Raw genomic sequence first — 19,081 nt, 5'->3', positions numbered from 1 at the left:
TATTAATATGTACACATAAATTAACGGTCTAGCTTACCCCAACAGAAGTTGAGAAACCACCTGAGTCTTCGGTAGCGGTTACAACTAGCGTATAAACATGAGGCTGTCTTACATCTTCAAAGTCTAACTCTTTAGCAAGTTTAACAATCCCAGAGGTTGGTCCAATATTGAAAGTTCCCGCAGCACCTTGACTCTGCGCTTTCAAGGTATATCGAATTTCACGATCAGCAAATGATTTAGCTTTCACGGAAATAATGCTGAAAAAAATAATTATCAAATTTAAGTACAAAAAAAAATAATTATTATTTTTCAAGAGAAAATGATTATGGAAAATGATGTTTTTACTTAGAGTTCCATTGTGCTAAATGAAAATGCAGGTGGAAATTATTTAGATTCTATATCTACATATTTTTAAATATGTATGTAGGGGAGGGGGCAAAACGGGGTACTTGAAATACTGAGTGTTCGGGGACTCAAATAGAATAGAAAAAATTTTCAGCTGTCGTTGAAAAAAATTTTCAAATTAATTCTTGAAATACATCTGAAGTAATATGACACTGAGAGTTCTTTTATTGTAAATTGGTAAGAAAAAAATCAAATAGATTTCACACAATTTTTTTTCAAAAAAAAAATTTTTATACAAAATTGATTTTAAAAAACAAACTTATTTTACAAAATTTTGGGAGTGCCTCATTTTGCCCCCTCCTTGATAGCTAAAGGAAATACTTACTCGGTATCTTTTTTTTGGTTTTCTGGAATTTCAGTTTCGTAAGTAGGGAGGTAAAATTGCGGTGCACGTTTACCACCGACGATTGATAAGCGTTCTTCAGGCGTCGATTGAAAATGTTTCTCATCGATTCTTCCATTCTGATCTTCAGCTTTAACATACAATACGTACTCCATGTCCAATTGAAAAACATCTGCACCTCTTGTACGTACAACACCCGAGCGTTCGTCGACCTCAAATCGACCACCAGCTGTATAAATATTTTTTTATTATTAAAATCTATTTTTAATGAGGATTTGCAATGATCCTGAAGTTAGCAGACAATTACCAATCTTCAGATTTTTTTTCAACAGTTTAATTAAAAAAAAAAAAAAAAAAGAAACTAAAAAAATGCACATGTAGAAAATTAAAAAAACTATAAGTGGAATTTAAAAAAATATTTTTTTTACTGTAATTTGTCGTTTTAAAAAAAATCTAAAAATTAGACGTCGGCTAACTTCAGTATCAAGGATAAGGGGAGTTTTTAATTGGACTAGTGGCTGACTGATTACGTACTTCGATCTCGGACAATGAAGTAGTGAATATTGTGATCGGTGTCAGGATCTCGGGCTTGTAGAGTGAATACATGTGTGTTCGGAGGCGCGTTGAGTTGTACCACTGCTTGCATTGGAAGCGGCTTATTGATGAAGTAAGGTGACTCATCGTTAACGTCTTTGATGTTTATTATAACCCGCTGATTGTCCGTATCTAAAACCATGTCATCAATTAGCGGTCTAATATCTCCAGCGCACGAAAGCCAGAAAAATTACAGCTCTGTATAATTTATTACAGTATCATATAGAAATTAGTTTTGTTACTGTCTATAAATAAATTGGAAGATTAGTTTATTAGTAGCATGGACTACAGAAAGTTTTTCTACTTACATTGAAGCTCTGGCAGCCAATGATTGATGTGAAAAATACAAAAAATGTATATTAGTGATAGCGACTAATTTCTTAAACTAGTTTGCTAAAAAAAATTTATAAATGTCTGTGCAAATCCCATTTTTGAAAAAAAAAATAAGAGACTTATCAGCCGAAACCAATAGAATGGAGGAAAAATTTTTGGTGTAAATAAAGCGACAAATTTAAAATTGTACCCTGTTTATATCGACACGGGTCGGAGTCTGGGTAGATTAGACACCAAACCTCGGGTATGGGACCAATAGTTCCAGAAAAAATATAAAACGTATAATTTATTTGATAAAACAAAAAATAATAAAATGAATAGGAACGGAAGTTGAATAAATTTAGATGACAACTCACTTGCATTATTAATGGTAACCCAAAAGTCAATAGTCTTTTCAGGACCAAGTTCTTCGTAATCCCACTTTTCCTTAACTCTGACGGAGCCATTTTCCGCGACCGTAACCCATTTGTTTTCATCTCTAATCTTATAAGTCTCCTTTTCAGTCTCTTTTTCCAATGAAAAAACAATTTTACCCTCGACGTCGCCTTCTGATTCGAAAAACTCAACTTTCTTAGTAGGTCGGACCGCTCTGGTAACCCGTCGTTTCTGGATGTGATGAACCTTTGGCACGTCCTCGGTATTAAAAAACTGCGAGGTAAGAAAACGAATAACCGCTCGTGCGGGTCTCAAGGTACTGCGTGTGGGTGATCGAATATCGTGAGCCTCGATCATAACTTCAACTTCCGTATCCTGATCTACAGTAGCATCTGGCTCGTCAGCGAGCACAAGTTCGCCAGTTTGCGGTACAATAATAATCAAATTTGTGGGCGTTATAAGTTTGTAAGCAACTTTATCCCCATCAGCATCCTTGGCTGTTACTTTACCAATGGTTTCAAATCGCCTCCATTTTGGCGCCCCGTCTTTCTCTAGTGTTTCAAAATTAATAGGCCTCATTTCAAAACTGTACTCTTCCTGTTCGAACATCGGGCTGTTGTCATTTTCGTCAATTATCGTAACAACTCCACTTATTTTCGATGTACTTATGTACGCTGCGTCATAAGCATTTATATTTACTTGATAAGTGCTTTTAACTTCTCTGTCGAGAGGCTTTGCGGTGACAACTTTAACGCCCTGCTCGGAATTTTTAACAGTCAAATTGAATCCGGTTTCCGCACTAGTCTCTTCCATTAAAGCGAACGCCTTTTCGCCGTTTTCATCCGGCTGTATAACATAGTGTACCGGAAAATTGCCATCGGCATGGAGCAATGGAAAATCATCAACCAATGTCCCTGGCTGCGAATTCTCCATCACTTGACCGTGTCCCAAATGCTCGTGAGTGAACGTCAGCATGTTTCCACGATTAATGACAAACAGGTGAACATCGTGTGTCTCCGTTCCATTGACCAATTCTTCGAGCACCAGTAAATTAACAGACCTATTGACTAGAGGCGTTAAATCCGACGTTGTCATCATCATGCCACTGTCCAGCACGGTGAAGTATTTTGAGAACCCAGTCTCCAATAGACGATAATTCGACGCATGTCTTTTAGCCCCTTTAAATTTCATAACTTCGAAACCTGGATAGACATCATGTGGCACCACCGAGACTTTTGATGCTGTCGCTATCGTCGTTGTCAGTTGCAGGAAAATCCCCAAGATGATTGGGCGCCACATTGTGCGGCTGGCGATTGCTCACCGTATTTTTATTGTTTTAAACCTTTACTAGAGCATCGATGCCAATGTGTCCTGCAACAAAAAGCAACAAGAGTAATTAAAAATGGCCGACAAATTGAAGGGCAGGTTTTTTTATTCACAAGAAGCTTCGCAAGCAATTAAACAGTCCCTAAATAATTCACCGTACAGTTTTGGGTCCAGTTGTCTGTGGTAATAAACCGAGGGGATGTCACGAGTTCTCTATTGTTAGGAAATAAAAGAAGCTGTCTTAGAATACAGTATTGTTATATTAGTAACCCTCCATTCCATTTGATTTGATTCTCGCCTCTCACGACCGGATGTGAGATCACCCGCGGCTCGTTTAACCTCGACAAAACTTCCCCGGGCTATTTCGTCTGCAATGACTGAATCTACACTCTAATACATTGTACACATATATTGTCCACATATATACATATATATTTAAGTCGCTAAAGTAAAAGGCGGGATAGGAAGAGACGAGGAGATAAAAAAAATTACAGAAGCAAAATGATAATCGTCATAATGAAGACTAATTCGATGGAAAAAAAAGAGATTATCGTGGCCAGTAGTTTTATATTTATTAATATTATTATTATTATGAGTGTGTGGTATAATTATGATTATATATGTAGAGAGCAGATGCTGGATAAAAATTATAAGTCGCTAGAAACACAACACCTCATTCTCTACTCCTTTCTTAAAGAGGATTAAATAACAGCTTCAACTGGATCATGAAGTCGCTCGAGAAAATATATGATACATTCACTTGGTATTTATATTTAAGTGACTAACTACTATTACATTTGAAGATTAATGAACAAGAAAGAGAAAAATAAGAACACCAAATGTTAAAAGTTCAATTCAACAAAGGGCTTTAATGAATTTTTAAATAATAAATGTCTCCTTCTTCTCCTATTTCTTTTTTTTTTTTTTTTTTTCTCTAATTCTGAATGAAAAAATCGTATAATAGACTTTTATTCAATTCAAATAAAAACGCTGGAATAAAACGGTGATACCGTTTTGTACTTTTTATCCCAAGCTAATTTTTTCCTTGCGAATATCTAGACATTTTATTTTCCTTTCACAATTTAATTTTCCAATCGCTAATTTTTTTACACTCAATTGGAAATTTTTTAATGGAAGCGCTTAAAAAAAAACTTATAGTAAACAATAAATATTTAATATCTCAGTAACTATGGATTTTTAAGTCGTTTTTTGTGCAACCTCACATCTGCTCCACGCCATTAACGGGGTTCAATGTGTCATATTTATTGATTTTTATAAAACTTACTATCTTACCAAGTCTGCCTCAGTTTGCCAATTAATAATTTCACAACAAAGAACTCGGGTAATATTATACGTGTCGACTAAAACATCTGTTGTTTGTACAGAATTTTTTACAATTATCTTTTTTTTTACGTCTCGTCTAAGTCACTAATTGTAAGTAAACTACATCAATGTATCTCGTTAAAGTACTCGGTATTCAGACGTAAAATATTCCCATTATTATTCAATTCACAAAATCCTCTAAAATAATAATGCAAATTAAAATAAACTAATTGCATATGTCACGTGTGTATAAAGTCTAACAGATTTACATGATAATTGAATTTCACAATACAATTTGTATCTTTAAATTTTAAATTTTAAAAACTGCATAAATTACCCGCCATAAATTTTCCGAATCTTCGCGTTCATTTTCCGTCGGATTTTAATTTTTTTTATTTCCCCGTCGTTGTAAATTAGAGAATGTATTTGTAAAGTGAATAAATTTATTCAGCAATCCCAGATATATTACTCGGGTTTCTCATATATCTTTGATAACAGACTGTTGTTGTATTAACAACAATATGGGGTCAAACTAACGTAACCGAAATAACGAACTGCTTTGCTGGATCCACATATGGACACAAATAAATTTCGTATTCTCAACTAAACTATAATATATTCAGATAATATACACATATATAAAGAGGAAGAAGCAAAATGAGGTTCATAAATTTTTTTTAATACCAAAGAGTAAAACACGTGGGGCAAATTAAGTCGACTAAATTTTTTTTCAAACAACTTGAAAATTTGTTTTTTTAATATTCATTCAAAAATTTATTTTTAAAAATACGCACTGTAAAAGACCGGAAGTGAGTTCGAAGTGATTACAGATTTTATTTAAATCTGCTCACTTGAAATTTCGGAGTTTTTACAAAAAATTACTTCGCATACGAAGTGAACAGAAGCTTGTCTTCAGCAGAACTATTTCGGAGTGCCATAAATTTTATTTAAATCCGCATTCACTCCGATCCGAGCTTCACTACTGAAATAAACTCTTCGGAGTAAATTTTACTTCACTGAGATGAAATTAAAAAAAAAACAGTTATCTACTCCAGATTTAATCCGCGTTCACTCAGAAAATTTTTTACATTCTGATAAATAAAAAAAAATTCTCATGAAATTTTCCCGGTTGATTTTAATATAAAATATTTGATTGAAAATTTTTTATTTAGCCATCGTACGTCAGATAAAATTTATGTACTTTAAATTAAATAATTTCCGAATGAATGCGGGTGGCATAGAAAATCTCACGATTCTTATTATATGATATCATATATACACGTCCATGTACACATATATAACACAACACGTCTTGTTCATTTTTAGCAACATCCGTTTTAATTTAAACTCTTCGGCATTTGAGCATCACATCCTCGACACACCACATGCTAAAACTTTAAAATTCTCGTTTTAATCCAATTAAAATAAATTTTATTTACCATTTAAATTAAATTTTCAACATCGATAGCCGTTGAATTTAAATTTTAAAAAATTCCCGCGCTCCGGCAATAATTTTATTTACTCGTTAAAACACTAAATATATATACATACATAAAATTAATTATAAGTTGATTTATCAGCGTAATCTAATGAATTAAAATAATGAAACAAAATTTTCATTCTATTATTCACACGTACAATGAACGGTAACTGAAAGCACGGGCATGGATATGGGATATGGCCGATGTGAAAGGGTGTGATGTAGGTTTTCACACTCGCCAGACATTGTACTCTATATATATATACGTTACATATACTATATATGACACATTATTTTACATCTACATGTCCATCTATTAATATACATTCTACATACACATATATGTCTTATTAGCCGACAAAATATGACAGCATCCGTTAATTCCCCCAGTGCTCTAGTAAATTTAATTAGACATATCGGCTTAATCATATTTCAATTTATATATATTTAAATATTAATTTTTTTTTATTATTTATTCCGGCGGCGCCTTTTTCGTCAACGGAATATTTGAGCGTAAAAAAAATTGCTTCTGGCACTGATTTAATTTTTCATGGTGACTTGATACACTGATGTGCACTCAGGCAAAGATCTCCAAAGTTGTTTTCATTCCTATTTGTTGTGTAGTATATATAATATATATTTATATACAAAGGTGTAAACTTTTACTTTACATTTCAATAGACATATTGTCACGCGGTGTCTCTTTATTTATTATAACAATGGACAAAATATAAAACCTGGTCGAAAAGATTGTGACTTAAACCTATCAATACACTCGATTTATTTTCATCTATACCCCTATGCTATTGTATTGATTTTTATTATTTCCATCATCTTTAGCTACCTATTATTATTTACTTATTTCCATTCACCGCAATACATATTGCCTGGCCAGACGTAATTTTTTTTTCATTTTTTAATAATACTTTGTTGTGATTAATAAATTGTGGGGAAAATAAGCTCTTTAATGAAAGAAAACATATATAATAGTAATAACGATGATAAAATTGTTTATAGAAATATTATCAATGTTTATTTTTACTTATGGAAAGATTTAAAATGATAAATTAGACGAGACATAGGTCACGTTTATGAAGCCAACGTCAAAGGAAAAGCAGAATCGATTTGCACAGTGTATCTCTTTCCCCTTGGCTACACTTTAGTCCTTAGGGATTCTTGATAATATTCCTGCGCAAACTCTGTTTCAACATTCAACCTACAAATAAACGATTAGCTTTCTTAAGACGGTTACTATACACCAAAAATTTTGGTGTAAAAATGGCCCCGAAAACTTTACACCTTGTAGTGTTAATAATGGTGTAAAAAATCTTTGGTGTTAATTATACACCTGTGTAATTTTAATATGGTGTAATATATTTTTTTTACACCATTCACATTTGGTGTAATTTTTACACCAAAATTTTAACACCGAGTCAGAAATTTTTTTACAGACTGTAAAAATTGCGGTGTTAAAATTAAATAACACCGGTGTAATTTGGTGGTGTTAAATTGGTGTAAGAACATTCCACGTATAGAAATTTGAAAAAAAAAAAAAGAATGTAATATAAAAATTTAATGAATATTCACAATGTAAAATATTTTTAACATCAGGACGGTGTTATTTTAACACCATTTTCGGTGTTGAAATTTAACACCGACACTGCCTGGACTTACTGCCGTTTTTTTTAGTACGGTGTAAATTTACGCGACTATTGAAGTTTCTAATTTAAATAAATAAAATAAAATAAAATATATTACAAGTGTTTTATAGTGTGAATTTTAGTCTAAAGTACTGGGAAATATTAAACTGAAATTTAATCGAAAAATAAACCCTTCAATGCTATTTTCCAATAATTTTTATGGCTTGTCGCGTTACGGAAAAAGACATTAAGTTCTATCATGCGAATAAAATGCGTCGATATATATGTATATTTTTATATATTTCTGTGTCTATATATAAATCCAAAGAAGGATAAGTGTATAAATATATATATATACATCGAAGAATTTAATGTAAACTATTTCGCCATTCAAAAGAATATTTTTCACCCCCGATGGTTTAAAAATATTTCAATCTATTTTATATGAAATAACTCAGGAAAATATTATAGACCGTATTAAAAAGTATATATATATTTCATAGATCCTAATAATTATTTTTATTCATGTTCGATAAACTTTTTTCATCCGAACAAAGTTTATCATGTCCGAAAAAAATATAAATACTAAATAAACTAATGATAAATGTGTTCAGTATAAAAAGTGACTCAAACCGAAGACGAAAAAAAAAATTATTAGAGCTTATCCATATAAATTTATCTTATCGGAACTATTTTAAAATCACGTCGCTTTAAAATTTCCGCTTGCCCCAGCAGCCAAGAGCAACAAAAATTTTTTAACTAACTGGCTAGGAAAAAAAAATATAAAAAATAAACAAATAAATATAGGAATCGGTGGTGAAATGAGTGCGCATGCGTACTATAAAAATTTGGCCGCGGCGTGTACAGCCCACTACATATTTTCCGCGATTTAACGCGCGTCGGCGCGTCCTTTCGGCTGATACTTGTAAAACGTTTTGGGGGTTGGGTGGTTAGCGTACAAGTAGACGGAGCACACAAGTGAAGGAAAATACTCAATAGAAGTAGACAGAAGAAACGCTGCCGCAGCTATAGTCTGAAGAGAGTAGGGAAGGTACGAAATAGTAAGAGCGTAAAAGGGGAATGCGGGTATAAAAAATATATGAAGAAATGATAAAGAGAGCTAAGAGATTTAAGACAGCAGGGATTGAAGTAAGAAGGAAAATACGCGAGGGAGGACATTGGCTCGGCCTTTTGACGCAGAGAGGGCTGGAGTTGAAGCTCTGCTTTGCTCTGCAAGCTTCAGGCACAGAAGGGTGTGCGAACCCCTACAGAGACGTCGGGATTGAGCCAACTTTTCTTCCATTTCATTCTCCTTTTCTCCACTCCACTCTATTTCTCTCCTCTATTTTCTTATTCTTGTCTGTGGCAAACTTGGATATTAGTGTACCAAGTTTTCGTCAGCGAGATCAAGTAAGACACTGTATACACACTCGAAAAATATATAAGAATGAATAAGTATAAGTATAAGAGAGACCTTACTTGAAGCGAACGGAATATAAAGAAAATAAGCGGAATGTAGTAGACTTGAATCATATATAACGGGGAATGAAAGGGATATATATATATATTGGAAAAAAAAATAGACAGGGTAGACAGCGGAGAGAGAGTTGAAAATACGGTAGTTTGAGATTGATTGAGAGAAAAGCTAGGACACGGTTTGTAGAGGCGCGACGACGAGGGTTCGTCAATCGATAAGAGCTGCATGCACCCTCCATGACGCTTGACAACGACCTTATATTCCGGCACAAACGTTTTTACTACTACTACTACTGCTGGTTACTACTCTGTACTCTAGTTACTATAATGGTATTACGACTACTAATTTTATTGTTATTAATAGTGATACTGTTATTGCTACGGGTTATGTTGTTGGTATCATTTTACGTATGCTGGGATTGTTTAATAATATGTAAGAGAGATACGCCTTTGTCCATGCCAAAAATATCCAAGTATAGTATCTCTCGTATTTTCTATTTATATGTTGACCGAACCGGTAAATTTTACAAGCTAGGGGCAACGTTCGAATTCGAGAATTGAAATGTCGCGATCCGAGCCAAATTGTCTCAAGTATTAACGATATTTTTTATAAAATACATATATATATATATTTATTTATTTTTGGAGTAGACAATTGTGATTTTATGACATCCGCATTTTTATTTTATTTTAAAGTTTATTGAAACGAAAATATCTTACTGTATCGAAAAATTAATTTTTTAAAATGGAAAATTTTAAAAAATATATGAAAATAGAAATTTGATGATATTTATTATTAAGTAAATTTAATTTAGTTGCATTGTAGAAATTTGACTATTGAGTTTTAAAAGTTTTAGTCGAAGAAAATTATTTATCTTTTATATACTATTTTATAAGATAAACTTGGGAAAGTAAATCGAGAGAAAAATATTAATAGAAAGATTATTGAGTAAATATTAAATTAAAATATTATAGAAACTTTTTAAATGATTTTTGGGCAAAGATTAATATTATATATTTATTAATATACTTTGATAGTTAATAAGTTAAATTATATGAACCAATCCAAGTACTCCATAGTTTGGTGAAATCCTTTTATTACGAATATAATACACTTAAATTTAAATCCATGTTGTATGTATGAGAGTTTATTGGGTAGATGCAATCGAAACTAAATAAAATATATGTTGCTGCTGGTTATAAATTCTGATAAGCTTCACTTGAGTTACATTATACACTGATTAAATTGTAAACTGATATATCAATTTTATTTTATATTTTTTTTTTAACTTCCTGCTATGAAAATTGAAAATTTTCAAAGAAAAAAAAAGTCATTGGTTTCGGTCCGATTTTAAAAAATCGAGTTTTCATCAGAACTCACGTATCTTGAGACCAAAACGTTTTTCGCACAATGAAAAAAAAATTGAAGTCAAAAATCTACTGGATGACGAGATTTCTGAAATGTTTCACATGCAGTCAAATTACATGAATTTTTTTCATTTCCGTGGCGCGAAAAACGTTTCGATTTTCAAAAGTACATCAGATTTCGACATTTTGAAATCCTAAGAATTTTTCTGACTATTTTCAAATGAATCTCCATGTATTTGGATATGTATACGTATACTTTTTTGTCCAATGATATTTTGGAACGAATCTGATTTGAATATTTTTGGCGGCAATCAAAAGGACTCACTAAGAACTGATTTGCTTTGAAGTCAATCGAGTAGTTTACGAGTCAAAATAAAAATTCAAAATTCAAAGAGCTCAAAAATTTATAAATAATAACGTTTTTGAGTTTTTGAGCTCGAAAGCTGCGAGAAATTTCGGGATTGACCCACAGAGTGGGTTTAAATTTTGAATTAAAAAGTTGATCAATTTGAATTCAGCGAAATGAAAAAAAGGGTGAAGATGTGAAGTGGAAATTAAAATATAAAATAATTCAGCCGAGTATAAGATGGAAATAATTATCCATTCATAAATTTATAAGTGACAGCATGAGATTATAATAAACATTGGAATGTCGGAAGTGCACTTGAAAGAGTCTATTGTAAAAAAAATTAAAAAAAAATTATTATGGTTTTTTTTTATTATTTTTTGAATAATACGTCCTGGTGAAAGACGAACAGTGGCACGCGTGGAAGGGTAGCAGACGATCGTTTTCAAAGATTAAAAGTCCACGGTTTTAGATATAGAGTTGAGGCGAGTATGAGATTTCTGAATAAAAGCTGGAGATGAAGAGAAGAGTATAATATAAAAAGAAAAAATAGAAAGGGGTGAAGTAGGAGTTTTGTGTATGAGGACGAGTGAAATCTTACAATCATGAGGTGTACACTAGACCAGTCTTTCTCACTCTCAATTCTATATTTCTCGACAAATATGCTATCAAGGATTCAAATGTACTTCTGGGCTTTCAAAGAAGCTTTGAATAAATGGAGAAACCCAGTGGGTCCTTTGCATCATATATCACCAGCATATAAAGCTAAATAATGTGCTTTGATATATTAATATAATAAATGTCTTCTCATTACTTCCGGTTTCTTATGGCCACTCATATTCCTTTCTTTTTTGTTTGTTATATAATTTATTATATTTTTTTTTTAACAATACAATAAAATTGTATTGTTGAATTAAATTAATGCTACTAGAATCATATTTTAGTTTTTTGGGAGTGAACACAAGTAATTTTGTTAATTGACAGAATGAAAATAAATTTAATCTTTAATACGGCGATAAATCTTAAGACTGGGGTTTTATGAAATATTTGATATTTTTTTTTTTAATTAAATAAATAAATACTGGATTTGCTAAAAAAATTCTGTTTAATGATTAGGATTTAAGATATTCCTACAATTTCACATAGAAATAGTAATTAAGCTCGCGGAAACCGTGTCACTGCCTCTAACGAAAACTAGAGCCGCAATAATTTAAATGAATAATTAAAATGCTCGTTCAAATTTACACATTTGCAGCCGGATTACGTTAAGGCTATTGTTGAATATAACTAAAAATTTTTTTACGTTTTTACATCTCATATTTTTATTATTAAACTCTAACTCTATAATTTCTCTTGTAAATCTGTCGAGTCCAATTTTTTTTCTACTAAAATTTTAAATATTCTGTGTTCTTTACACAAAAAATTCATTTTTCATTAGTCATTTATTAATACAAATCAAACCGGGGCACAATGGACCTATTAGGGCACGAACCCCTAAAAATTTCGCCAAAATTTTTTTTTTGACAAAATTCCGATGAATTTCGTGCCCCAGATTGCCCCATTTTATTTACAATAAATTAATTTTTTATCAGTTTTCAAATTTTTTGAAAAATTTAATAGAAAACAATTATTTTCCAATTTTTTATGATATCGAAGCTGACGTTTGATAATTTTAGGATTTTTTTCAAAACATTAAATTATAAAAAAAAAATTGCTCCTAGTTTTTTAAATTTTCTACATGTGCATATTTTTAGTTTGATTTTTTTGAATCAATTCGCCAAAAAAAAAATCCAAAAATTGTTAATTGTCTGTTAACTTCAGGATCATAATTTTTTAAATTTCGCTCCAAAAAAAATTTTTTTTTTCGCTACTTTGTAAAAAAATTTGACACAAAATACCTTTGAAATAAATATGTACATATATATATTATATATCTCAAAGTATAAAAATAATAGAATTGAAGACATTGGATATTAATAATAGGATATCGTGTTTCTTTGGAATCCGAGATAGCTTTTGCCCTTATTTCCAGTCTGCTTTTTCTCGCTCCTTCCACTTCTCGTCTAATCCCTTGGTTGCACACCACTGCTATTGTTGTAAAATACTACTCGAGACACAATGTTTTGTTCCCCTTATGTTTCTACTGTTCTCGTTTGTCAGAGCACCCTAATTACCATGCGGTAATCACTACAGTGTTTTCTTTTTTAATATTCCTGTATCCTCATACTCCATACCCATACCCATACCTCATATTGATTAAAAACACCTTTCAGCGCAGCACTCGAGCTTTTGTCGCGATTATCGCGATGTTTATCTGATAAGTGACAGATCATTGCTCAGATACCGATCGGAAAAATCAGCTCCAGCTTGACAGGTTTTAAATATTTAAAATAAAAAAATTTCGTGTTGATTTGAGTGGCGACAAGAAACTCGACATTAGAAAAGTTTGTAAAGAAGATGTGTCCTCGCTTCACTCGTTCGCTCAACCGACGCGCCAGAGGAGACAAGTTCAACTTTTGACGTTTCTACAAAGGAGAAAACTTAAAGTTTTTCAGCACAGAAAAACATGAGCTAATCTGTAAAGAGCACCAGTGCAACTTGTTCGGAACTGCTCAACAAAAAATACGAATAACGTACGACCAAAAAAAAAATACACATATATATAGATATTTTTTATCCTGGAGCTGTCTTCGTCAACGTCTCTGTCCATTTTGTATCTCTATTTTATATACATCAACATTATTCTCGGACAAAGTTTATTGCTAAAAAAAACTATAACCCAAAGTTTGATAAATAAAATAAAAATAATAAATTACGAGGACGTCGTTTCCGATACTCTGGAGGAAGTTTTCGCAATATTTTATTACTAAATACGAGATGGCATTTATTACACATGAAGGCTTAAAAAAAGCTAAGAACATTACAGATGAAGAAAAACGTAAAATGAAAGGGAGAAAAATTACCGGGGTATAAAAAAAAAAAAATAAAAATAAAAGTAAGTGGATCAATACCTCGTGAGGCGTACTCGGGTTGTGGAAAATGTCACTGAAAAAAATAAACTTAGAGTAGAGCCTGAATTGAAATAAAACACGGATGTACGGTTGAAATTTCCAGGTGTGCAAAAATGATAAAAAGTGGCTCAACTTTTCATGGTATATTTGCGTAATTTATTATCACGCTAACGTACGTTAGTGAAAAAAAAAAAAATAAGCAAAACTAACTGACGGGAAACAAATCATGAATAAAAATAATCGCATAAAAAATATTTACAAATATTTTCATCATTTACGTGTTTTAAATAAATACTAAACTCAGGAGTGAATCCTGTACGTGAGTTTAAGCATAAATATTTTTAAAACCACGAAGGTCAGACGTTTAAATAAAACGTTAAAATGCCCGGGGTGTTTTAAAAATTTATATAGAGGAAGGGTTAAATTCCCGGAAAGGTCAAAGTGTCTTGAGTCCGTCTGTTATTATCTGAATTTCTAAATAATCCTTCGGTTTGCGGCCTAAACTCTCATATTAACGCCGGCAGTAAACTTGTTAAATATCAATACAATGTAATTTTCAAAATTTACACCTCCATATATATATGTACATATATATATAGATGTTAAAAGGTATTAAGGTCACCGCAATTTGCTGATCGATTACTCTAACGGTGCGTCAATGTCAAATGACCCCTTTGAAGCCAATCTTTGCATGAGATGTGATAATAAAGATAATCAAGTAAACGTTAATTGCTTAGACATTCATTGTTAGCAATAAATGGAATAAATAATTCGATATTGAGGCTGCCTACAATGAACTCAAATTTACCGTAAATTTAACCAACCGTAAAATCAAAATCAGTCTGTTAATGTCTATCAAACAAAATAATAAATTATTGTTTAGGTAAAATTTAGGCCGACATTAAAATGTTATTTTTGTTCATAAAACTATAGCTGACATTTAGTAAAATACAGCAGAGGCAGTAATTGTAAAATGAAACGATGTCAGTTACAATATTGAATTTATTGGAATGAACCTCAAGCGACTATCGAAATGAGATTTTGTGGAGACAACTATATACTATATAGTATATACTACCCAGTGGGAGAGTTATATTTAACTGGAGATCGATATTGAATTCGTCAAGCCGCTCTCGTAGTCGAATGATGCCCATGCCAACGAACCTCCACCGGCATCTAAATAATTAAAATTAATTACATTCTCCATCCTCAATGAAAGTTTAATAATTATTTAAACCGTGAGACGACGGTAAAGTCTGCTTGAGTCAATCAATACAATAACTACGAATGCAGATTTAATTTATGGAGAATAATCGGGAGCTTGTGCAGACTCCCAGCTAAATAATTCTCTATTCTCCCGGCAATGTTCGACTACTTGATATTTTGACATCTCGATATTTATGAAAAATCAGAGTCGAGGTAAAAATTTTTTTCTCTGCTGTATGCTTCAGATTATTGACATCTCCATTAACTGACGTGCACTTAGCATACAGATTCAGTAACCATAAAACTACACTAGACATTTTTATATAAAAATCGAGCACAAACAAATGTACATACATACACTGAGAATAACTCAAAAAACTCTTTACCCAACTCAAGATTTCCAATCACTCGTGAAATATTTATAGATCGACGAAAAGCTAAGACATACTTGCGTACACTAAATTTTTACAACCACTCATTCTCTCGGCACACGTACGAGATATATCATCATATAAAAGAGAAGTAGAGGACAAGGAAGTGATGTAAGATCGATAAATATACATATATATAAAAATAAGTGAAGCCTTGTGAAACCGCCCTGAGGCACCCTCACAAAAAGTTTATCCCCGGACACCCCATCATCAGTTGGGGCCACTCATCCCTCACATTTCAACAATTCAAAGTTATTCTTCCCTCGTATTCGTGAATTTGTACATCACAAACCAAATTTAATGAAACGAAATATACTGAGCTGAAAGTACATTTGTTACACTAGTTTTCGATGAACGCAAAAAAATGATGATAGTAAATCCACATTGATTTAATCTATGACATATATATTGTAGATTCGTGAATAGGAAATTCAGACAATCGGCAATCAAGCTGTAGAAAACGTGTCGTTTTAAAGTCACCTAAAAATCAATAGTCCGACAACGTGGGGCGCCGAGGTTGGTGAAGACAAAAACCACGAGGTCGCCGTGCGGAAAAAAATTAACTCTCTTTGGACATCTCCGGTATCGACAATCAACGATGGCTAGAAGAATAATTGCGCTAAAACTAAAACTACAACTATAGCCATTGCACAGTGAGTTTATTGAACCTCTCGTGCTATAAATGAATGATGCATAAATACATGAGTCATGAATCATTAGTCTACAAAGAAGCCAAGTGCTTTGACTCTTGCCAGACGTAATCCTCGTCAACATCCTAGATCGCGATGACGACACCTGGATTCAACGGACTCTTGTTACAGTGACGTTGTTCCGCAACGTCAGCATCATCGTAGTCTATATATACATATACATATACATTTATAAATATATATACATATATAAGTACTAGTATAGCCGTTAGTACATACAACCCCGAAAGCGGATTAATGCGCGGGCGCACACATGACACACCGGCGCCCTCATCATCACAGGGGTCGTACACGCGACCCCGTATGGCCACCACGGCCACCACCTACATCGTATCGGTTAATGCACCTGCCATTTCTACCTACATATATTTCACCTACATAAATTTGCATGCCTCTACACCCCCATTACACCAAATACTTGACAAGAGCTGTTCGAATTTACACTGCCGCCACTTACACTTTTCAAACTTACGCGCCATTTTTTTAAATTTTAAATTTAAACCAAACAAAAAAATAAATAACTAAATAAATAATCTACTGATAAATTTTATTTATTAAAAATAAAAATATAATTAATAATAAGTACATGATAAAATTGTAAGCAAGAAGCTTTTTTGATACCTTATCACCCGGCAGTCGGCGTACGCCGCAAGCTCCCTCAATATTTTCCACGATCTTATCCACAGATTCTTGACCGTTGATCTCTGACTAACTTAAAGATCCCATCCATTTATTTAATAAAAAATATTTTTTTTTTTTTATTTTACGTAGATTGTTTTATAAATAAAAAATATAATATAAAAATAAATAATACTGATAGCGATATTAATAGTAGTGATATTAATAGTGATAGTATAAAAAACACAGACACTGACAATTATAAATATACTAAAAAATGAATTTAATAAACTGTTTCTCGTAGGATTTGGTATTTGTGACACCACTGATTAAACTCACATTGACATACAAGTTTAAATTTAAAATAAAAACGTGCCGCGCGAGAAACGTCACTTAAACTGAAGTAGTCACGACTGTGGGGCGCAGGCCACTACCTAAACAAGCATCCCGGATCGACGGATAAAACTCGAGGCCGTTCCGTTCAACGTACAAACTCCCTACCTTCCCTTTTCTCATGTGTCCGTAGGAGCTCTTGCAGTAGTGGTAGTCCGTAGTCCCCCGTGCTTGACACACATACATACAGCTGTACTACCCCTACATTTATTGTATATATATGTATATACGTAACAAGTATGTCTGTCTTGTTTCCACTTGAGCCTCACTACCGAGACTCACTCCCACCCTCTTTGTAACCCCCACCAATTTTATTCTCCCTCTTGCGCCGCCGTGAAAGGTAGAGCAAACACCAGCGCCACTATCTCATCATATAGTTTAAATATATATATGTCGACGCATGTATATGGATAAATGTATGAGAGTGGACTATGGTATTATGGCTGTAGTTGTACTGGTAGAGTAGAAAGAGAGAATTTCACCCATTGCAGCATAGGAGGTTCGCGTTCTCTTGCCGTTGTAAGCCTGCTGCTGATGTTGAAAACCCCTGGCACCCTCTGCAGCAGCGGCAGACTCGTGAGTTCGCAACCCCTGTCGACACACCCACCCCTTGCGCCCATGTGTCCACAATAATGTGTTACCCATATGTGTGTATAGCTCTTGGGCTCCTCTGTATGAGTTTAAATTACTTCAAGTAAAGGCAAAAAGAGAGAGGGACTTGGTCACGGAATAAGGATAGAAAATTTCCCTTTACAAATTGTCACGAGGTGAAAAAAAAGTTAAGAAATTAGAAAAAAAAAAAAAATAAAGAGTTCCTTGGCACACGACACACACGAGCTTTTCATGGAACACTTGTAAGACTATTGGGCATGCAGGCTCTGAGTTTTCGTAAATTATTTTTTTTCGGATCGATTGTCCTGAAATGAATTCTAGATTATCCATAGGCATGGAAAAAGTAAAATAAATGCAATTTGTGGTAAAAAATAATTTTTGCTCAACCCCAGATCCACACTTGCATCTCACAACACAAAAGTGGCCCTCTGAGAGGTCGATCCTGCACCAACTTTTTTTTCGGAGATTGACTTGAAATCAATTCTTGATCACCCGTAGGTACAGAAATAAGTAAAACAACCAATTCGCAGTCAAAAAAAATTTTACGGTTCCGCAACACAAAACTTGGCATGTGAGGCTCCAACAGCAAAATTTTTTTTTGTGGATCAACCGGCTGTAGAAAAATTTTTCTTCATCCATAGGAACATAAATAAGTAAAATATGTTTTATTGGTTGACGAAAAAATCTAACGCAACCTTAGATGAGTTACACCATCTCAAAGTTGTGAAAGTTATGGAGGGTAGAGAATACTTGGATAAGGAGAAACGTCTAGACCGTCGTCCCCTAACAATTATTTTCCTTGTTTGTTTTATTGCTTTGTTCCTTGAAGTTTTGAGTTTTGAGTTTCAGTCTGCCGGGGATAATTTATGGAAATATATGGAAATTTTTCTAGCTATTGAGTAATGGGTGAAATTCTACTCTAGGCGAGTCATAAAAATTATGCGTTAGATTTTTAATAGAGTTGTAAACCTCATGTGTCGTAAATAATTTTTTTAATGTCATGGTTCCGCGTTCTAATAAAATTTAATGGTAAATTGGGAAATAAAAAGTCGATTGAATTTTAATTGACAGCTAGTTCTTTTTATACGTGG

At 32.9% G+C, this 19,081-nt stretch overlaps 1 protein-coding gene across 1 annotated transcript in view; it reads right to left on the bottom strand.

Moving 5' to 3' along the window:
- The window catches only part of LOC103570949 (neural-cadherin), a 71,372-nt gene extending 53,964 nt beyond the window's left edge, over window positions 1-17,408 (bottom strand). The window contains exons 1-5 of the mRNA XM_008548866.2: window positions 16,989-17,408; window positions 2,032-3,421; window positions 1,283-1,474; window positions 731-977; window positions 38-257 (exon numbers count right to left, since the gene is read on the bottom strand). Coding sequence (XP_008547088.1) covers window positions 38-257; window positions 731-977; window positions 1,283-1,474; window positions 2,032-3,349 — 1,977 coding nt within the window. The 5' untranslated portion in view covers window positions 3,350-3,421; window positions 16,989-17,408. The remainder of the gene's footprint in view (window positions 1-37; window positions 258-730; window positions 978-1,282; window positions 1,475-2,031; window positions 3,422-16,988) is intronic.
- Window positions 17,409-19,081: the final 1,673 nt, after the last annotated feature.

This window comes from Microplitis demolitor, chromosome 7, assembly GCF_026212275.2.
Source record: "Microplitis demolitor isolate Queensland-Clemson2020A chromosome 7, iyMicDemo2.1a, whole genome shotgun sequence".
In the NCBI taxonomy this organism is placed as follows: domain Eukaryota; kingdom Metazoa; phylum Arthropoda; class Insecta; order Hymenoptera; family Braconidae; genus Microplitis; species Microplitis demolitor.
The sequence above is the reverse complement of the archived record's forward strand: the minus strand, read 5'-3'. Positions and strand labels throughout refer to the sequence as shown.